The 22,159-nt window shown below is 43.2% G+C and overlaps 3 protein-coding genes across 6 annotated transcripts in view; 1 reads left to right on the forward strand and 2 right to left on the reverse strand.

Annotated features, from left to right (window-relative positions):
• antxr1d (ANTXR cell adhesion molecule 1d) overlaps positions 1 to 8,587 on the reverse strand; it is a 20,739-nt gene extending 12,152 nt beyond the window's left edge. For all 3 annotated transcript variants that reach the window (XM_031876342.1, XM_031876334.1, XM_031876352.1), the window contains exons 1-9: positions 8,225 to 8,587; positions 3,856 to 3,927; positions 3,703 to 3,774; positions 3,389 to 3,470; positions 2,997 to 3,027; positions 2,839 to 2,912; positions 2,327 to 2,395; positions 2,154 to 2,234; positions 1,980 to 2,040 (exon numbers count right to left, since the gene is read on the reverse strand). In XM_031876342.1, the coding sequence (XP_031732202.1) occupies positions 1,980 to 2,040; positions 2,154 to 2,234; positions 2,327 to 2,395; positions 2,839 to 2,912; positions 2,997 to 3,027; positions 3,389 to 3,470; positions 3,703 to 3,774; positions 3,856 to 3,927; positions 8,225 to 8,382 (700 nt within the window). In that variant the 5' untranslated portion in view covers positions 8,383 to 8,587. The remainder of the gene's footprint in view (positions 1 to 1,979; positions 2,041 to 2,153; positions 2,235 to 2,326; positions 2,396 to 2,838; positions 2,913 to 2,996; positions 3,028 to 3,388; positions 3,471 to 3,702; positions 3,775 to 3,855; positions 3,928 to 8,224) is intronic.
• A 1,493-nt stretch (positions 8,588 to 10,080) lies between these two features.
• Positions 10,081 to 13,825, forward strand: znf488 (zinc finger protein 488). Of its 2 annotated transcripts, XM_031838684.1 has the most exons (4): positions 10,081 to 10,274; positions 11,022 to 11,241; positions 11,652 to 11,880; positions 12,098 to 13,825. In XM_031838684.1, the coding sequence occupies exons 1-4, from the start codon at positions 10,264 to 10,266 to the stop codon at positions 13,144 to 13,146; spliced, it is 1,509 nt and encodes a 502-aa protein (XP_031694544.1). In that variant the 5' UTR covers positions 10,081 to 10,263; the 3' UTR covers positions 13,147 to 13,825. The 2 variants fall into 2 exon arrangements, with proteins under 2 accessions (XP_031694544.1, XP_031694536.1); XM_031838676.1 differs by having other exon boundaries at positions 10,081 to 11,241.
• Positions 13,826 to 15,571: 1,746 nt separating this feature from the next.
• On the reverse strand, positions 15,572 to 20,729 carry gdf10a (growth differentiation factor 10a). The gene is made up of 3 exons (XM_031872488.1): positions 20,230 to 20,729; positions 17,661 to 18,796; positions 15,572 to 17,525 (listed from the first exon to the last, which is right to left on the reverse strand). Exons 1-3 carry the CDS (start codon positions 20,486 to 20,488, stop codon positions 17,334 to 17,336), a joined length of 1,587 nt encoding a protein of 528 aa, XP_031728348.1. The 5' UTR covers positions 20,489 to 20,729; the 3' UTR covers positions 15,572 to 17,333.
• Positions 20,730 to 22,159: the final 1,430 nt, after the last annotated feature.

Raw genomic sequence — 22,159 nt, forward strand, 5'->3', positions numbered from 1 at the left:
CACACACACACACACACACACACACACACACACACACACACACACACCGGGGCTTGATGGGCTAAAAGGTCAGTGCTGTCAGACACATGGTGGGCAGGGACTGGTGGTGCCCTGCTGACATGTACAACACATATGCTTCTGCCCTCTCGTCTGCTTTCTGCCTGCCTCTGTGGCCACATGTCCATTTACATCTACACCTGAGCGTTTGACAAGTATTTCATTTGTACGAATGTGTGCCTGTGTGTGACTATACACATCTGAATGCATGTGTGTCTCGCGTGCGTGGAGAAAATGGGCTACGGCTTGTCCGAACAGCGCCACTTCAATCACATTAGTTCGACAGGACAGTGAAGGGCAGGGAGGGGCAAAGGAGGACGGAACAACGGGGAGGAAAGGGTCAGACGTTAATGAAAGCAGCAATCTCTGCTGTCATGTTAGATCTAAGGCCCAACTCTCACTGTCCTGTGTGTGTGTGTGTGTGTGTGTGTGTGAGGGGAATCAGTCCTGTCATGTCTGATAGTGTGGCCCAACGTTCACTGTCCAGTCTGATGGCCTGTTTGCAGGCAGCTCGGTCTGGTCACTTCACATCAATGTGAGGGGCATGTGTGTACATGTGCTTGAAGATGTGTGTGTGTGTGTGTGTGTGCTGTCTAAAGAACATCTTAACATGTGTGTGTTGGTGTAAAGCATGTATGGTATGTGACCACATGCAAGCAGAGAGGAAGACAGAGAGAGAGACTGTCACAATACCTATGTAATATGTCAGTATGTAAGTGCATGTAAACGCATTAGAATGGATGGATGGGGGAAGATGGTTGTATTCAAACCTCTCGGGAATCTTGACGACAGTCTTGCAGTTCAAAATAAAAGCAAACTCTTGTTAAATCGTGACAAGTGCTCGACAATAACATTATATGACTTTATACTGAAATAATAAGCTTTGAGTAAGGGACAAAAGAGCCTGTTATTTCTCCACAGGACAATTTAAAGCCAAACATGAGCATATGATAGAAGCATTGCAAGTCTAACATAAGAGTTGTATGTTATTTATACACGTGTTACAACAAAGGCAGCACACGATGAGCATGTATTCAGTCAACTACACTCTTTGCCCTTCATTAATTAGGCCAGAATCAGACCTTGGTTAAAGCGTGTCCTTGGTTTCTTAGTTCACTGACCATTAGGCTGCTCATCAATCGAATAATAAATTAGGCTGTTGGAGGATATTTGGGCACATGTCGAGTGACACACTCAGACCAGAGAATGTAATTATCACATGACGTGACAACTGTGATTCTTTATTTTTCCATCCTCATTTTTGTCCTTTAAAACCTACATTTTTATTGCTCTAAACATCCCCTCCCCTGCCCTCCCCTCCTCCCTCCTCTCCCTATCCTTTCCCATCCTTCCTATCCCATAATGAAGGAGGCTAATCTCCATTGGTTGTCCTGGTAGCACTGCTGCAAATGCACTCACTTAAGTGAGTCCTAATAAGGTCATGTCAAAGCTCATCCATCCTGCTGACGACACATAACGGCTCTCTCTCACCGTCTCTCTTTAGTTGTTATCCCGTTTCTTACCTCCTGAAACTGCTGTCCAGAAGCACAAGAGCTGGACACAGACGAAGAGGTGAGAAGGAGGACAGGGTTGAAACAGCCATTTAACATATACGATGTGGCAAACTAGGCCAGCGAAGCAGCCATGCTTAAAGATTCACGGCTAATTCCTCTGACCAACACCCGTCCCCCCCTCCTCTTTGTTGCACACACACTGTGCTGAACCGGCTATGCTAATTTCCCACGGCCGTGAATGACAATACGCTCTCTGTCACTCCGCGGTCATAAGCGTCCATGCGATTACTCAACCTCATGTTCCACTCCAGAGGCTTTGGACGGCTGTCATCTGACACAATCGCACACCGTGACTGCCCAGTGTCTTAACAAGAAGGGGAGACCCTTGCACCACATCACACCTCTTACCTCCTGCACACACACTGGACGGCTCTGCCGCTAGAATCTCAATGCAGGACTTCTTGATGATCTGAGTGATCAGACAACAGGAAAAAACACAAGTCTCAAGACAATTTAATAACTTAATATGATTGTGTGTGGATGAGCGTGAATCTGTTTACATGTGGTATGTACGTGTCTTACCGAGTCAATGATTCCCCTCAGGGCTTGGAAGCCTCCCCACACAGGAAACACGTGTTCCACAGTGTCTGCAATAGTTGCAAGCTAGAAGAACATGCAGACATAGAAAGAATTGTATTTGCTCTTTTTTTGTTAATGCATATTCAACATCTTCAATATCCTTCTGTGGATCCTACCTGGGTCTGGTTGAATTCTTTGACCCCCACACAGTAAACAATGGCTCCCATAGACCTGGCCCTCTGAGCCTGCAAAACAGAACAAATAAACCAAAATTCAGTGACCTTTAAGAGACTCTGGTAGGCTTATGGGGCCAAATAAATCTCCCAAAAAACACAAACTTTCTCTTTCTACACAGTAGACATTTTAGACAGGAGCTAGACAACATGACATTACCTCATATTAAAACATATATTTATTAAACAACCATCTAACAATGAAACCTTTACAAAATGTCCCAGGAGAAAAAAATCACAGGATATAGTGAGCGTTTGCAACTTATCAGTGTGGTTATGTGAGCTAAACAAAGCCAGTTATTAGCGGACACACATTAGTGTGTGCCTAACAAACAACAACAGTTGCGACCTACAGTAACAAGTCCCAGCCCTGGGGCAGTTTGCAAGTGAGTACAATCTTAAAATCTTTTCATCAAGTGTCTACCTCCTAACACCACCTCCCTAACTCGTCTTACCTCTCGCTGAGCTGTGTCAAACTGCCACTCATTCAGTTCGCCGTCCGTCAGAGCAATGATAACGCTGGCGGTCCCTGCAGAACACAAAACCTTCATGTTCTCTGAAACAACGCACTAAATGTAGGCTAATGTAATGAAGCATAATGGAGAGAGCTTACCCTGCTTCTCTTGATCGATCTGCTGATTAGCCTGCAGTTGCAAAGAAACAAGTACAGTTTCAGACAATTACAATAGCCATCTTGGATTTGGACGCCATCTGAATTAAAAATGACAACTAGACAATGTGGAAGTGTGGAATCATGCTTAATTTTGCAATGCCTCGCTTAAATATGAATACTAAAAGCTCAGCAGTTTCAAGAAGCAGCAAGTAATTTATGATCTGAGCCACTCCTTATACTAATCTCATACCAGCCCTGGTTCCACCTGCATGCCAGACTTAATTAATCCTCAGTGGATGTTTTCCAGAATAAAATCTTATAGTGACGACTAAAACTGGTGTGATTTAGGCTGGCTTTGCCAATGTTTTTAGGTCTTAAAGCCTGATCCTTACCATCTCCAGGCCCAAGTTCATAAATGTGTCTCCTCCAGGGATAACCCTTCTCAGAGCTGTTAAGCCTCCAGTGATGGCCTCCCTGTGGGGTAAACAAACAAATTTCCTGATAAAATTCACTGGAAGGAAGATGCTTAAAGGGAAAGAGGTATTTTCACAATACAGGAGTTAGAAAGAGAAAGGCTAGAGATGGTTTGAGTTGATTGAAAACCAAAGACAAACACAACAAGAGAGGACACGTCTAATACTAGTTTAGTTTAGGGAGGGAAAGATCCAGACAGAAGAAACAGTGAGATCTCAGGTGTTGGTCTTACCTGTTCTCCGTCAGTTTCAGGATGATGTTTCCGTGTGTGGAGAAGACAATGAAGGACATTCGCAGCATGGGGCTGCAAACACACAGTTGTTTTAAATTAACGCGGCGATAACAGAAAAATTCCAAACTCATGAATGACTTATCCTGCTTGTACCTGATAAACTTCTCTGCCAACTGCTCAACAAATGAGTAAATCTCTATCCAGTGATTCTTCACACTGCCCGATCTGAAAAACAAAAAGAACAAAGCCTTATAAGGAAAGAAAATGTGGTGTTGCCCTGGATGACTAATTATCATCAGCCACAGCCAAAACAGTTATATTGAATGAAATGCAGGATGGCCGGCTCTAACAGCAAGTTTGAACTTATTCATATAAAAATGTAAATGTTTTTTGTCTGATAATTTAAAAACAAAGCTGACTGTTTGGAACTACAGCAGTTTTTACTGGTGATCCACCACTGTGGTCCAGCTTACGGATGAATTGCTATGACATTTGGTACAGCCATGCATGGTCTCCAGAGGATGAAGCCTCCTGAATTTGAAGTCTCCTGTCTTTTGATCTATTTCCAAAATGAGGTGAATGTTTGTCATTTTGGATAATGATGTTTCCTCAACTTTTGGATTGCCATGAAATTTGTTACAGACATCCATGGTTCTCACTGGATGAACTGTAATAACTTTGAGGACCGAGGACCATCATCGGGTCAATATACTGATTTGTCCAAATATTTGGTTTATGACCAATAGCTCCGAAACTAATGACAATCTTCACCTATACTTAAGTATTCAGTGCTAACTAGCTAGTATTAGGGCTAACGCGCTGAGATAGTGAACATGGTAGACATAATGCATGGTGATGGTAGCAGTTAGCATAATTCCAATCATTGCTCTGTGTAGTGCAGTCCAGGATGTAAACTTGTTCATGTTGAAATAGCCCAACCAAGATAAAACCCTAAGTACCCACCTGAACTTCAGACAACTGAAGCCAAACCTAAAAAAAGGAGATGTGCAATTCATAAAACTACAAACCCATATGTGAACATAGGGCCATCACTTTCCGAAAGACTGCGATTCAAAGGTCATGTAGGTTTTGTAGGACACCTAGTGATATGTACAAACTGGATTTAATGGCCATGACATCTTTCAGGAACAACCATAACAGTTTATCTGCTCAACATTCGAGGACATTCCTCTGGCCACTCAGTCACATTCCATTAGTTTGGACTGTAACCTGTGAGCGGTGAGAGCTGCTGGTTAGCCTGCTACATGCTGCTGCTGTGTACATGACAGTGTCCTTAATGAAGCCCAGTCCCAGGGGGCTGCTAATGGGGGCTAATTGCTGCTGGGCCAGAGGGTTGAGGTTAGACAGGGACAGATGTAGCAGGCTGCCTCTAGCAGGGACCATGTAGCAGGCAGCTGGCCTGTGTGTCCGTGTGTGTATATAGTATCTCTGTGTTTATGTGTGTGTGTGTGACTGTGAGGGGGAACAGATGGTCCCAGTGAGCACAGGCAGTTTGACAACAGGTTGGCGGTCTGCAGAGTGAAAAGGCTGCAAGATGAACAACAGAGGGATGCAGAAGTAACACTCAGTAGGGGTAAATGTGTGTGTGTGTGTGTGTGTGTGTCAGGCTGTATATGGTGAGTGTCTATTGAAGGATGAAACTTCAAACAGCAAAAGAAAGGGCTATGTGTGTGTGTAACAGGGTCATAAAGTGAAATATAAAGAGAGATACAGAGAACAAAGAGTGAAGGTCTGAGCTGCTTAGACTCACGATGGCTCTTTTGTTCCTCCTATTTCACCAGTCGCTTCCTGCTCCACTTATCCTTTTCCCTGGAAGGGAGGGCATGATACCAGCCCTGATCCAGGAGGAGTCTCTTTTATCTTGTCTAAATCTCAGTTTATTGATACACACACAACCGAGGTTCAGTTTAAATCCAGTGTGCAGGACAGAAAGTGTCTGTCAGCTAAAGTTAAACATTTTCTAAGTATTCTTTTCATCAATCAGAGTGAGGGGCTATATGTGAATACATGACTGAGGAGGGGGTTGACCTTAATAGCATAATTAGTCCAATGTGCGGAAATAATTGGTTAATTAATTGCAATTTGGAGATGTTGCCCTGTGCATTTTTCATTATTTTCTGATATTTTTTTGGAATGAAATGTTATTCAATTAATCAGAAAAGAATAATTGAGAGATTTCACGCATGAACAATCCCCCCAGACACTGTATGAGGGAGTTTAATTGCTTTTAAAAACTGCATTGAGAAAGTAAATGTACTATGAATTCAAAGAATTTTGCATTAGAGCAGGATCTCCTTTTGTCAAGTACTTGGATCAGTGAAAATAAATCTCTGTTCAGAACCCAGCCATAAAACACAACACCTATTATTCTATTTGCGGGCAACCAGATAGAGAGGAAGAATGCAGCCTGGTATTTGGTGTGGGTCAGACGTGGAGTGTAGGAATGTTTTCTAATGTTTTTTCTGTGTGCTGAGATGCGTCCAGCGGAGCACGCACACATTCTCTATACACCAGCATGCCTCATAACCTTCTGGACAGTGAAGAGGTGAAGATCAGTGTAGACACGTAGAAGCATCCGTAATGCATGATTTCTCTTCGTTCTCTATCACTGAAGATTAGATTAGGTCACTGTGTGGCATTTAAGATGTGAAAAACAGCCAACAAGCTTCCTGGAGGCTTGCTGAAGCATGCAGGTCCAGACAGTCAGACAGACGGAGTCGTACCAGAGGCTTGGCCATGCGTGATGTGCCATGCTCCCCGGGCTCCTCAGAAACTTTTTGAAGCAAAGGGTAAAGACTGAAGAGGGTCTGACGGATGTTTGCAGTGGACATCCGAAAGATCATCAAATTTGTCATAAGCAAAGTAAAATGTCACGTCAACATGTCCAGTTAGGTGGTGCACATAGGTTGTTTTTTTAAACCATTACATCTCCATATTCCCAAATGTTGTACACAGATACCGGTGTTCTGTGTACAATGTGCTTCACCGCTAAATCACTGCTAGTCATTCTTGATATCATAACCTGTATTCTTCTACACAAATAGGGCAACATATTCAGCCATACCTTGTTTGTTTGTTATCATCCTCTCTCTCTCTCTCTCTCTCTCTCTCTCTCTCTCTCTCTCTCTCTCTGCCCACAGCATGTTTTGGCATGTCTGGTTGTTGTGTTCACAAGCTTGATGGCACCTTGCAACTCGAGCCAAGAGACGAAAAAAAAAAGTCAGTTATGTCTGAGCAGCTATGAACAGCAGCGCAGTCTGAAACTGCAGCGAGATCACATGTAGAGATCACTAGAATAGTCAGGCTTACACAGACCAAAAAGGTGGCAAAAACATCCTCATTGAAATGGGATATTTAGTTCCAGGTGTTAAACATGTTCAAAATGACATAAAGATATTCAAAAACTGATCTGATCCAAATCAGGCTGGGGATCTTTTTCATCATCTCTCTCTCAATCCTCATTTCCTGTCAGCCCTCTACTGACTTCTATCAAATGAAGACAAACAAGCCAACAAATACTTGAAAAAAAACGAATTAAGAGTAGGGTTACGTTTCTAAAGATGTAGTACCACTTTCATATACAGCATATTTTATGAGGTACACTTCAAAAAGGGGTTCAAATTGTAATTGTAAAATAGATATGAGATGTTCTGTGAAATAGAAAAGCTGGTTAAAAAGACAAAGCAAAGCTGGAGGATACACACTATCCAGAGGGATTCATCATAACTTAGCAAGCCAGATGTTGTTCTTACAGATGAAGCAATAATAAATAACGTACTAAGGTATTAACTTCATAGTTACAACCTTTAAAACATGTCCTAGAAGGTGGTGCCAACATACATGTTTTAACATCAACCTGATCATATGTAAGAACTCTTAACTCCCTGCAGAAAAACAACAAAGAATGGATCCTGCCCCTGGTCACTACATGGCCCGTTCAGGATACAGCAGAGAAGAATAGTTAAAGGATCACCAGGCCACATAGCACCGCTGTGGGGCAGCTGCTGCAGCTGTGTCCGCAGGCGTCATCAGCCTGAAACTCTATCCATCCTGCTCGCCCTGCCCACATCCCGTGAGTAAAAGCTCAATCTGTGTGCCTCTCCACTTTGAACTGGACTAAAAGAAAAGAAAAGCATGCCCCAACGTCCAAAATAGTCTTCCTACTTCAAATACAATGCCGTGTATATGTACGAGAAGACACTTAAAGATAAACAACGAGGGTTAAAATGGTTTTGGACGTGCCCTTCGTGTAATAGTCATTCCACGAAACAAGAAACCGCTATCTTATTTAGGACTTATTGTGTGAAACAAAAAGCCAATTGATAAAAGCATGACTACCGAATGTACACGCGCAAACTTGTAGTTTGCTTTTCTTTAGCACAGTTACAACAACAGACGGAATCTGGCTGATGCGCTCCGCGTTTCCAAACAACTGGGTGGTTGCATGGCAATGCGCAGCGATGAGAAAGTAACAAAGCCGTAAATAATATCGGACACTCACTTGTCCAGGACAAAATAGAGGTCGAAGGCGCCTTGACAGGACCTCTCCTCCTCCTCCTCCTGTTGCTCTCCCTGTAGCTCTCCTTTCACCGACACATCGAGGAGGAAAATTCCCAGCAAAGCCAAGGCGAGGAACATGCGAGTCTGTGTCCTCGCCATCTTTCCCGGTTTCTGTTGACTGCCCCAACACTGTGACAACTAAAGATCTTCACATTTTCTCTCAATCGTCTGTTTCTGGATCGACTGCACGTGTGTATAACGCGATTTTCCCCGGTGTTTCGTCCCGTTACGCTGAGTGCATTCAGACTACAGGAGCCTTGTTCACTTTAAGCCGGGCTCTCCAAGTCTTCCGTTTCAGCTGAGAAAAAAAAATGCACTGAAGCAGGCAGCATGAAGGAGAGGAGCGACACCCGAGGAGAGATACAAAACTCCACTTTTACACAGAGAAAGAATAGTGAGATATCTGTCTGGGGTGGGATTACCCAAAATAACTTTGAGAATGGGAAAAAACAAGCCCTCTAATGACTCTATCTATGAACTTTTGTTTGTCCATTAACCATTAAAGGACCAGAAATCACACATATTACACGATTAATTAAAATGATGTTTACTTCCTTTGAGGAAATGTTTCTCCTTAATATTGTTTGGGTTATAGTTACTTAATATTATTTTGAATTTTCAAATTAAATAAGTAGGCCGTTTTAGTACTGTCAATGATGTAATATACTAATAAAATCTCGTTTTGAATAAACAATAATTTGTTATTTTTCTGTACCTTGGAATTTGCCTGTGTTTACCGTCTCAGGCATTTCGCCTTCAAATGAAAAACAGGGGAACCGCAAAGACAATTCAAATATGGGCCTGAATGCCGATCGACCCGTGACAGGATGTGATGCTGAAAGGTTTTCAAAGTGGTCCTGTGCTTGTCATCAAACTTCCTCAACACAATGTAATCTGGTAGGCTACTAACATTTTGCGTAATGTTATGTGACATAAAATAAAAAATATTCCCCAGCCTATTGTGTGATTGCACTGTAACCAGGAGTGTGCCCGAGGAGCTTAATTCCCAGCGAAGGTTTTTATGTGTTCCCGCTTTCTCATTACAGAAAGTTGGCTCGATAACGACGAGGACATTTAGCTTTGATGCAGAATAATTCATTAAATGCTCATTAAACAGAAACATTTAGTTTATGAATAATGTATTTGCCCGATGGCAAACACAGACCACCATCCGCATGTCATGTGGCCAATTTTGCAATTTACAATTGCCCACATTAGCAGGACAACTTCTACCACTCGTGTAACTCTCAGAAACGTGACCAACAAATGTCTCTAAATCCCCAATAGCGTGTCCAGACTACATTCTGAATATCTGTTGCACAAAGCACAGTTAGTGGAGGGACTTTTTAAAACCACGAGAGACAATAAGATGTCAGAATATAGCTTCATGAACATTTTAGGATTTCTATCCGACTACATGGCTGGACAAGCTTGTGAGGTCTTGTTCCGCAGGATGTGGTCCTTCTAAATTCATGGTTTCAGGAAAGGTATAACTCAAACTGTCCAATTTATTCACAGTAAAGGCACAGGGAACATCATATTTAAAACGTTTCACACTGTCTAAAAGGTGTTGTTCATAGTGGTGCGTATGTCCACATCAGTCAGCTGCACTGGACGATAAACACCCTATAATGTGCATTATTGCTCACATTATCACAGTATTTCCTCACTGGCGGGCATGTCTCTCTTGTTCACTGAAAGGATTGCAAATCAGACATGGGGGAATTTGCCAAGGGACTAAATTCAAGTCCTGTGTACGCGCGTCTATGTGTGTGCGTGAGCGCGCGTGTTTATATCAATGCGCCACGCTTCAGCGCGCTCTCTGAAGGGAATAAGTGGGAGTGGGCGAGGAGAGGGACCACAGTACGGAGGAAGATCCAGTCGGATAAGTAGCTCGTCACCAAGAAACGGGAGGGCATCGTCACCGAGGTCCACTGCACCTGCTGCAACTTGCTGCCACACGGCACAAACATCCTCCTCATGTCCAGCGGGTGAGTCACGCGACACTATGAATGCACTTCTCTGTTTTCTTCACAGGGGTACACGATCTTTCTCTCATATGTCATTATTCTTTACCAGGAAGACTGGCATATTGAGATTGCCACCAGATTATTCTGTTATGATGCTGTGCGGTCAACTGTCAAGGAAACAAAACACCCGAAAGATTATTGACCAGAGAAGGAAAAAAATCAATAGTCACACAATCTTCCTGCGTTCAAATTGTTGATAAATTAGGAATAAGCATTTTGAACTTATCTTGCGCACAGAGGAGGCAGTTGGGCTTCACGGCAGATGGGGAGACAAAAGGAGAAACCGAGTGAAAAACTGAGACAAAGGACGTTAGAAATAATTTTGTCTCGACACCGGCTGCGTCTGCTTCACAATTGGGACGCTTAATTTAATCAGAAAATCCATAAAATAGTGTACTTATTTTTTTCTTCTAATATTGCTTGCAAGACAATCCAGAGTGGGTTCAGAGCATCTGAATCCAAATCGGCTAACGGGATGTCAGACCACTACAACATATATTGTATGTCATAGCCCAGTTGTTCGCTATTTAGCTTCTGTAAAACGAATTATTAAAATGGGAATTCGTTTTTACAGTTCTCATGATTTGAGCCCGAATATATTAAAGACTAGATTGGCCTCGTGATTGTATCTTCGTCTTGTAATAAAAGAGTTTGTAACATATTGCCACCTGCTCTGTAACTAATGATAACCGTTATATTTGATCACAGTTTAACGATGGATCACACTTTCCTGCCTCGGTCCATTTGGACCGGTGACAGCAAATTCCTCCAGCATCCAGCGGACCTCTACACCAGTGTGCTCGTTACGCGCAGCATCCCTGCAGGCACGTGCTTTGGTCCATGCGTGCTCCAAAACACCTTCTACGAGACCATCGCCTTCATAGCGCAGAAATCCTGCGATAAGAGAGCTAAATCATACGTGTTCAGGGTGAGTTGCAGAGATTTTGTGGTCAGTTGTCATGCAATGGACATTTGAATTTATATTATGGCATGTTAAAACAGCTTTGCTTTAGTTAGTTATAATATAACCGGGCTGGTGAATTCATGACCATTGAACTAGATTTGTTTATTTCATGTTTTAATTTGAACTGAATTTACACATTTCAAGTCCCTTGTTCTTTTTTTAAATGACTATATTTGTATGCTGTCCATCTGCATTGTATTGTTTTTTCATGAATCTGCTGTGTTGGGTATTATGTCAAAGGGATCTAGAAACGTGGATTTAATAATAATTATTATTTGTAATTATTAATGATTTTTTTAGGAATTCCAAGTTTGTAGGAAAGATGGATTTAAATCAGGGAGCTCGAGTAAAATGTCAATGATGTCTGTCAACAGGTGGACCCCGAGGCCATGCGTAATTCTGCGCTGGTGATGTCCTGGCTGCGGCTCGTGCAGGCTGCGCGCAATGCAGAGGAACAGAACACAGAGGCCTTTCTGAAAGCGGGTCAGCTGTATGTGCGAACCATCCGGGAAATCCGGCAGGAGGAAGAGCTGCTGGTGTGGTACGACCAGGAGCTGTCACACCTACTGGGCTTCACAGACCTGACCAGAGGATCAAGGGAAGGTGAGTACTGGCTGGCCTTGTGTGCATTGGCTAGACTTGAGCTTCAATTAAATTAAAGCCCCTCTACACCCAAATAAAAATAAAGCATCAGATTGAGTATTTTATAGCAGAATGAGCCATAATGTTCGACTTCTGGGAGGATGCAAATTTAAATGAAAGTGTATATGTTATGGGTTTATCTGTATAGTTACATCATTTTTGTGTGTGTCTTTTTCAGAGTTCAAATGTGGAAGATGTAACCAGGTTTTTGAGAACGAGTATCCTTTCTTGGCTCACTGCCGATTCCTGTGTACTCAGACTGACACCTGGAGCCGCGAGATTTACGAGCACAAGCACGTGGAAATCAAGAGGCAACACCGAGTGACAGATTTCCACAACATCGCCAGAGATTTGGAACACAAAAAATCTGGCAGCAACGAGGATGCAGAGATTTACCCCAAGAGAAGGAAATACGAGGAAACTCTCTATCCCAAAGTGCGGAAAACGGTTCTGTTGGAAAAAACTAACATTTCAAATGATGACAATATTACACCGCTGATTAAGGACTACGACCAGTCAGCAGGAAATGCATCCTCCTCTGCGGGGAAACTGAAAGTTGATAAGATTAAACCGGATCATTTGGGATGTAAGACCGATAGCTTTACGCACGACAGAGAGATGGAAACAGGCGAGAGCTCTAGTTTGCACTCAAGAAGCAGCAGCAGTGCATTTTCTCTGGTCCTGTCCAACAATCAGCGCGAGCAGAAAAGCGCTTTCTGTAAACCAAGTAAAATAACGTCCCCTATTGACCCCCAGGCGCATCTCAGCAGTGCTTCAACAGCCCCCTCTAGCCGCCTAGAGGACATGACTGATTCATTCACCTCCAGGACTGTTATGGGATACAGCAATCTGATGGCATCCAACATCCTGAGCAGTGACTTACGTGCTGTACCCTCCCCGGTTGCATTAAACAATGCTTTCCATTACGCACCGGAGCACTGGTCCAGGAGCATTGGCGTCCAGTTGCAGACCGCATCTTCTCTCACCATCCTTCCCCCGACGTTCACCTCATTCGGCGTGTCGGTGCAGAACTGGTGCGCCAAATGCAACCTGTCTTTCCGCATGACCTCCGACCTCGTTTTCCACATGCGCTCTCATCACAAGAAGGAGTTCGCGGCGGAGTCCCACGTGAGGAGGAGGAGGGAGGAGAAACTCACCTGCCCGATCTGCCACGAATACTTCCGGGAGCGACACCACCTGTCCAGACACATGACTTCTCATAACTGAGACAAGAAGGGACAAAAAAATAAAACTTAATTTATTTCCTAAACGATGCTCGTATTTAACAGGTTTAAACTCCAGATTCATCAGGTGAATGTAAAGTAGCTGTAAAGATAATAGCGAAACGGACACACATGGCCATCACAGACTGTCCGCTAGATGACGATAGAGGTACGTTTAAGCTGATCTCACTGCGGTGTTGGTGTCTTTCCTTTGGCCCTGTGTATTAGGTTGATGTTTATTTTGTGCCTTATGGAACTCAGGAGGGAAGAAACACGGAGAGATCATGATTGTCATAAATATCTCAACGCAATCCTACAAGGGATGTGGATTGGGTGTGTAAGAGATGTGGATTGAGTGTGTTTGCAGATTCGTTTTGAAATCTAAAATTATGAAAATGAAACGGACGTGTCGAGTATTTTGTTCAATCATGTTGGGAGTCTGTTTTTCTGCTCCAACAGGCGGCGACTGAGACCAGCTTTTCTCTTTTTCCTGTAGCGTGTTCATTATAATGAACATCTATCAAATATGTCTGCTTTGTGACGGCACTGTCCTGAATGATACCAGTGTAGTATGGGAGGGAGTTAACATATTGATCTCCCTGCACTACGAGACAAAACTGTTGTTTAAAAGATGCATCAATATTATATCTGCCTGTCGTTTCAGATGTTTCACCCAGCATTTCAGCATGCTATTTGAAAGAATGAAAAAATAATAATAGGCTCATTTCCAGGCTGCCACCCAAAAATGAAATTACGTTTAAAAAGTTTCCATGGTTATCATTCATCTACAGGCCTGGATGGAGTCCACATGAGCCTTTGGTTTTGTGATTTTATGTTTCTCCACCCATAGTGAGCGGCTTACGTCACATTCAGGTCAGGCTGCCGACAGATGGACATAAATAGCCGTCTCTGTTGCAGGTAAATGAGGCGGCAAGAAGGCATGAAGTTCATGGGAAAGTCAAGCCTCGACCCTGTTCAGTCACTCTGTAACGTATAAGCAGGGGTGTAAACCCGCCCACACTGCTGGTATCTACTTTTATTTAAGTAACAGAGTTTATCCTCTAGTTTCTTCATACCACAAACTGAAGATGTGTTTTATTACTGGGACTGAAACCTACACAAGACATGAAAAACACTCACTCTAAAAATCATAGGAGAACAAATACACTGAAACATGTTCATAATCTGTCATTGAGTTTTAAACCTCATTTATTTTAAGCCCGAATAATATTTGTGTCCAGACTAAAATGGACTTCTTGGCTGAATAAATGTTCTAAAGGTTATGTGGAAACTGGTAAAAGTACTTTTTTTACTTTCTAAAGGAAAAATAAAATTATTAAATAAAATACCCAGTGGCCCACATGACTAAATAGGTGATTAAGAGGCACAGTGTCACTCTATTAAAGCTATGTCCTAATGAACAGAACTATTCGTTCTCCTAGCTCAGTAACCATGAGAGGAAAGAGCCATTTCAGCCCTGCATACAGAAAATCCTCTGTTGTCTAATAATGGCTGTATTGATCTCCTGTAATTGAACGGTCATCAAGTGGAAAAACAAATATTGTTCTTGGTTCCCCACTTGCCTCGTTTGGTTAAGGCATGTTAGGCTCTGAACACGAGCCGAAACTACTGTGGTTTTCTCTGCTGCAATCGACCATTGTAAGCACTCTCCTGTGACTGTGATTGCGGTTGACATGGGGTTCACTTTGTAATAGCAGACTGTGGGTCCGGACTGTAAAAGGGATCAGTCAGGAAATGAGGAAAAAAAATGAACCTGGATGTGTTCATTACAATTGGGCCCGGCCTACTCTGTAGCTAAATCATCTATTAATTTAAACATCACTATAATAACCCTCATTACAGTCGTTATCATAATTTAAACAGAGGTTAGACCCCATCAAGGGTTCATTCGTAAAAATATTTTTTTCCACTTGTTCAAAATGGAGAAAATGGAATCAGGCATTTAGTATTTCATATATTCTCTCTCTATCATCCTCAAATATGGATTATGGGAACACTTTAAGATGTCCTGTTTTCATTTCATACTCACTGGTTTAACATAGAAAGTGTTCACCCTCCTTGCAAGTTTTCATGTTTTATTATCACACAACATTGAATCCAATGAGATTTAATGTGACTTTTATGACAGTGATCAACAGAAAAAAACCTGAAAACAGATCTCTACAAAGTGATCTATATTAATTACAAATATAAAAGACAAAATACATTCTTGTAAAAGGTATACAACCCATTTAATAAGAAAACACATATACTATCACTGTCTGGTGCAGCTTGTTAGTTTTCGAAGTTACATAATTAGTTAATCCATATTTTATTGAGTCAATGTCATATTTATAGAGATCACTTCGACATTAAAGAGCCTTCTTTTGTTGGTCAGTGTCCAAAAAGAAAACACAACAACTTCTAAAGAGGGTGAATACTTTTTATAGTGTCTGTATATCTAATGGACAAAGCAAAGCAGACAGAAGGGGTGGCACAGTTTAGCTTTAGAGATGAAAACAGGTGACTCCATGCACGACAGCCAAAAGACTTCTAGAATTATTCTCGACTGCAATAAACTGTATAAGGGCTCAATCTTGTGTTCCTTTCCCCCCAAGTCACTATTAAATGTCTCTTTCTTTGAGACAAAATGACTGTCTAGTCTTGAACTTGAGAGCATTCTGTTGTTAGAAACAGATGTGGTACTCTGGGCCAACTTCTTCAGGCTCAAGGCAGAACAGCCGCAGAGTAATGAGATGATAATCAAAAGGCTCACACTGTCATTTAACTGTCGGTTTGTCACCACATGGGCCACCTTCTTCCTCTTAAGAATAAAATTGACGAGCAGTTGATTTAATGTGGTTGGAATCTGCCTGAAACCATCTGTTTAAAAACGTTCTGCACTTGGAAATGTTTTGCTGAATGGAGGGGTAGACAAGGGGAAGTGCACCATGTTTTAATGTTCAAGTGGCTGACGTCCTAATAGGTGCGTGCCTGTTTCCTCCATCAAGCATTAATCCACAGCAGCTGCATCAGCCACATTATTTGCTGGACAACAGACGTCTGAGCCTTTGGCGTGGGGTAAAAATGAGTTCAAGGGGGCTTTCGGGGAATGTTGGCTATCTTTGAGTGGAACCTTCCTGCTTTTGTACAAAGTGATTTTGGAACAGTGGTGCCCTTTTAGGTTTGTTTTGACTAAAAAGTCCCCCCCTCAGAATCAAAAGTTATACGCAGTAATGACCAAGAATAACACAAAGTGTATGGAACAATAACATTCTACCACGAGAATTGGATTAAATTACTTTTTTATTCTAATTTATAGAAGGCTACCTTTTTCATAATTTAAACAATACACATGTACAAAACAACACCTCGTCTAAAATATAGTAATACATAACCTAGTAACCATGACAAATTATTAAGTTTCACATTCAAAATATAAAAATATTTCTGGTTTCATTATAACATTCTTGAAGTGTTATGCGGGAGTTGGTGGGTGTAAATGAATTCCAGATGCTCTCTACCATCCGTTGGATATTCCCTTTTTAAGATATACAAAGCAAGAATGTACAATGACCTTCCATTCTTGCAAACAAATGAGCATTGCATGTATGTACAATGTGGAGTATGGTTTGTTTAAAAGTAAGAACAGATGCACACAGTATGCGAAAATGAAGAAATATGTTTCATAATCTCTGTCATCTGTGTGAGACTGAGTAAGCTGCCCGATGACACATTGATAAAGTCTTTTATTTATAGCCTTCGTGTCCAAAGAAAACATGAACACAAAGTCAATGTGAGCTGTTTGAAAAGCAAGTATATTCTGAGATAAAAGGAAAAATGCTCCTGTCCATGAACTCTTCAATATTATCTCAAACACAGAATCAAAACAACTGAGTTTCTTAGACATGTGGAGCCTTGACTTTACACGTGTGTCTCTGTTCCTCTTCCTAAGCCAGACGCCAGACAATGTGCCTCTTCAAGTCTGCTGCCGCAGGGCAGAAGAGATGGAAGTGATTTCTCTACAGTCTATGTTCCTCGAGGAATAATGGCAGCCAAAGTGACTTTGTTTGTCAGAATCAAGAAACCACTTAAAAAACAGAGGTATGGTTCTGTCTCCCTTAGTCCTGTGTTCTGTTTCTCTCCACGTGAACCCTGTTTTGTCCTCTGCCACCATTGACCACACCCTTCCTATCTGCAGGAGCAGGACTGGACGGACATATTGGGGTAAACCTTAAGCACTGGATTCCTGGATTCATCTTGGTAGAGCACAGCCAGAGGACTCATCTTTTCTGGGACGCAGCAGGGCTCAGGAACTCCGGGGATGATCCCAACGGCACGGACTATACTCTGGATGGTGGCGTGGTTAGACGGCCTCGCCACCTGGGAGAGTTTGAGTGGTAGGGGAGAGGCATGCACAGGAGAAAATCAATAAATGGCAGAAGAACAACACACTTTAGTTCCTCAATATAACTTGGTCATGCTGTTGTGGAATGACTTAGATGTTTGCGCTCCTACCTTGGGCATGGGGAAGCCACATGTGCCAGTGCAGTAGTAGGCATCAAAGGCCTTGGGGGCTATAACCCACTCGCTCCAGCCAATGTCTGCAAAATCCACTCTGAGGTTCCTCCTGGAGCAGCCTCTGTGCTGGGAGTCGCCCCACTGCCTCCTTCTGGCCTTACGCATCGTTTGTTCATCAAAACTCAGAACAGGTGACTGAGAGTTAGCGCTCGCGTTGTGCCTTTTTCCATCCTTCCCCTCGTTTCTCCACTCATGCTTTCGTCCGTCACTGGTAGTCGGCATGCGACTGTCTTTGATTTTTTTCTCGGCTGAGTCATCAGCTTTGAGCACCTGTGATTTTCTTTCTCCTTCTTTGAGAACCAGAGGGTCTTCTTTAACACTGGTTCCTCTACCTTGATCCACTTCTTCATCCTCCTGGCTCTTTCTCTTCTTTTCCTTCCTTCCTGATTTAGGTTTGAGTGCCAGGTACCAAGTGCTCTCCCAGAGGTCATCCTTACTGTACCCATCAGGCCTGTAGTCAACCTCTGGCAGCTCATTGTTCTGGATGGGCTCAGAGAGCAGAGCTGCTTCCCTTCTCTCTCGTCCGTTTGACTCTGGTGAGGAGTTAGGTCTGTGAGAGGAACGTGAGGGCTCTCCTCCGTCGCTGAACGGGTCATATCTCTGAAGGCTTGCAGCCATGCTGTTGGGCTCTGCCAAGGCTTGGTCATTAGCATACAGTAACAGATATGGCAGGCTCCCACCATGCAGCGCCCCCTCTGGTTTCCTCTGGTAGTCCAACTCCACTGACACCAGGAGTTGACCCTTGTCCCTGGCCTCCTTTATGACCTGGGTCACATCTTTCATCTGCCACACCCCTCTCCTGTGGGGGTGGAAGGTCACATTGCCTAGAAGTGACCCCATTGACCCAGATCTGACCTCTGACCCAGAGGATACAGAGCGAAGGAGCAGGCTGATGGACGGAGAAGGGTGGACGGCTGAGGAACGACAGGAAGGGCTTTTGAAGCGTTTACAGAACCAGGGTTTTTGATGAGGGCGCCGATCGAGCAGGAAGTGGAATGTGGCAGAGAGGATGACCTCTGAGTCCTGGAGGGTTGTAAGGTTCAGTTGGTACGTCGTCCTGTCCTCAGAGGAGTCTGAAAACAATCAGTCAGTCAGTGGCAGTCAGTCAGGTGAACAACCTGACAAGTGAAAACTTATTTTTATCCACAGAATGTTGTATTCTAAAGGATTTCATTCACAGAAACAGTTTTCTCGCTCACAGGTGCTTTTATGTTCTAAGAGGATAAAAGAGCCAAAATTAGATTTATATGTCCCACTGGCCTTTTGCTGTTGAGCTGACAGATCCATACTGATATATTTGGTATTATGAGATGATAGTAACCAGGAATTGAACCTTATTTGATTTTTCAAGTTTTCACGATTATTTAACAGTAATGTAAGATGAAGAAATGACTGAAAAAGGAACGACCATGCAATTTGGTATCAAATTTCACTAAAAGCAGTCCTGCTTGCTTGAGAGGTGGGACTATTAAACACATTTGCATGTGCTACATGACTGAGCTGTGTGGCTGGTAGGCGGCTGCCTGCCTTGGTACCGAACGTGCCCTTAAGAGGAACCAGACTCTGAGGATCTGGCTGGCAGGGGTGGAGGGGGCGAGCAGAGAGCTACATATTCATGATGAACATTAACTTCAACAGCAGAGTTATTGTTCATTGTATAAGAGTCCAGCGGAAGTAGGGACTGACTCAAGAGATATACATTACCTCGGATTCAGCCTGCATATGGAAATGCTTACCTCAGTTTCTCTTAAAGCTTCCCCTTAAGCCTAATACAGCCAGCACTGTCTGCCCAGACACCAAGACATAATCAACTGTTTTAACAGATCGAACATTGTTGTGAAAACTCTCTTACATCCCTCCTTGGATTACATTCAGTCACTGCAGTAAAAATACACACGTGTTATGGTATGCCATCCGAGAACTATGTGGGATATAAATGTCTATGAGTTGTGTTTATAAAAACAGCATCAGACAGACAGGAGCGACTGTGCTTTAAGCCCCCTGACTCCATGACCTGGAGTCATACATGTCCTGTAGCCACAACAGGAACGCAGAAGCCACGACAATGACCCTTTGCAGCGCGTAACTGCCGCTGAGGGTTTCACTGTATAGACGCTTGGCATTGCTCGCAGGGAATCGCATGCATTCCTGCGCATATTGCGCGTCTCTCTGCGGTAATTGACCAGACTCCGCAAAGAAGGGCACAGCTGCATGCCACTAACACAGTGTGCCCACAGCGTCCCAAAATCATTTCAATGCATTCTCAGACTGTTCCAAAACAAGCCTACCTATTTAGAGCGTCTGGCCGGGCAGCCCCACTGAGCACGTTTAGTAACCATCAATTGAGAGGATCAGGGGAGCTTTCTGAATACTGCATTTATTTTTCGCTTTTTGCGTAGGATTAGTGCACTAATGGCATAGGCTTTTTTGTTCCAGAATGAACATAAAGTGTTGCGATACCTATCAATTGCGCTCTGAAGGCAGGTTTATCAATGTCTTCACACACCTTGGCTGGTTCTGAAACTCCTCACAGTGTTTCCCTCTCTGAGGCGGTTTCCCCTGTTGTATTTCTCGTACAGTTTTGACATGTGCTGGGAGACCATGTCCTGGTCCAGGTCATCTGAGAAAGGGTCCGATGAGGGCTGGATGAAGCTGTCCCGTGCGCTTCCAGAGCCCCCTTTGATGATCCTAACTGATGCAGCACCCAGGACATAGTTAAACATCAGCAGGAGCAGGTGCGAGGGAATCATACTCCGAGCTGCCATTTAATTAAGTGCTGAAATAAATACAAAATCAAAATCCACGAGGAAAAACGGTGCAGACAAATGTCCGAAACGATCCAAGGTGGAGTTTAAAGAGGCGCCAAAACAATCCAGACTAAAAAGGCTGTGCGTGAATGTTCCACCTCTCCTCTCACTTTTCCGCGTCGCGCTCAGTGAGCCGTCTCACTCCTCTGTGTCAGGCTGTGTGGGACGTGGATGCTGAATGGGTTAGTCCGGGCAACAGTTGCTGATACTTTTACACTTGCGTCTGTGTGACCGCCAGAGGCTTGAGGGGGTTATACTGGAGCGGTGAGAGGTGCTGACGTATACTGCTGTCAGCCAACGAGGTCTCTGTAGAGCGCGCAGCCAGAAGTGGAGGTCATGATGCTGACCCCCCCTCCTTCTCTCTTTGATGATGATGATGTTGTTGATGGCAATAATGATGTCTTCCTGATATTGTGTATTGGCGGACTAATAACATTGATCCAGTGGCTTTGGCACAGTGTTTCAGTTTAGCACTGGTCAGACAAATCTCAACACGCTTTTTTTCTTTGCAGGCAAAGTAGTTCTGCCTCACAATGTCCAGCTCACCACATTATTTCCAGTAACTGCTTTTGACATGCTCTCAGTCACACATAATTTGCATAGAAACACCTACAATAATAGTCTGACCAACCACCCAAGGGCTATTGTTAGCGACAGTGATCCACATTTGAAAGTGTTGTGTGAGTTTTGTATCGAAAGGCTGGAGTGTAGCTGTGAGATGAGACTCTTCTGTGGGACTTACTGTGATTTTATTCAGTTTATTGCCTCTTTTAAACTCGGCACATTTCATTTTCTTGTGGTGTGTAAGTATTTTTTGTACGTGTGTGTACATACAAGTTGTTTCCAGTGTGTGTCTCTGGTGTCTGGAGCTCTGTACCAACAATGCTCGTTTTGTGGAAGTGGTGGTCTCCAGCAGAGAGGCTGTAACTAGCTGGGCCTCTCGGGTCACTTTCAGCCATAACACACACCCTCACACGCACACATGCACAAGCACATATACAGCGCCACATAGTACTTTTCTGGCCCCCAAGGGCCTCGCAGGATACTCCTTTTCACTATGTTCCACACCAGCGACAGGTCTTAAATCTGGACTATTCTGGAGATGTGTTTGAAAGTGTGTGTGTGTGTGTGTGTGTGTGTGTGTGTGTGTGAGATAGCAAAGGAGCATTATGAAGGAGTTGGCTCAAGTGGCCCGCTCTGTGGTTTTGTCACAGCACACAAACATGGGTGTCTCTCCTTTTCCCATACCATGTTGAGTTATACTCTGCTGAAAAACAAAATATGATTAATTGTTGTGGTTATTTGTTTGAATACATGCAATACTTATTTTTGATTGGTTAATTGTCATCTTTGAAAAACACTGTGAGAATTTAGAGTGTCATTTGAGGATGACCACCCTCTAAAACAAAACCCCTGGCTACACAAACAGATGTTGAAAGATATACTGTCGTTTCTTTGGAAGTAATAACATTTGAAAACCAAGCAATAATTGCCCAACAGTGAGCTGTCAATCTCTGTTATTAACAAGCCTTTAAAAACCCCTTGTCATTTTGACAACATGGGAGTATCTCTTTCTCTGAAGTAGCGCATGGAGAAAAACAAGGAGATCTTTGTTTTGCACATACACCG

The sequence above is a fragment of the Anarrhichthys ocellatus genome, unplaced genomic scaffold (assembly GCF_004355925.1).
Source record: "Anarrhichthys ocellatus isolate YVR2014 unplaced genomic scaffold, GSC_Weel_1.0 scaffold3, whole genome shotgun sequence".
Lineage (NCBI taxonomy): Eukaryota > Metazoa > Chordata > Actinopteri > Perciformes > Anarhichadidae > Anarrhichthys > Anarrhichthys ocellatus.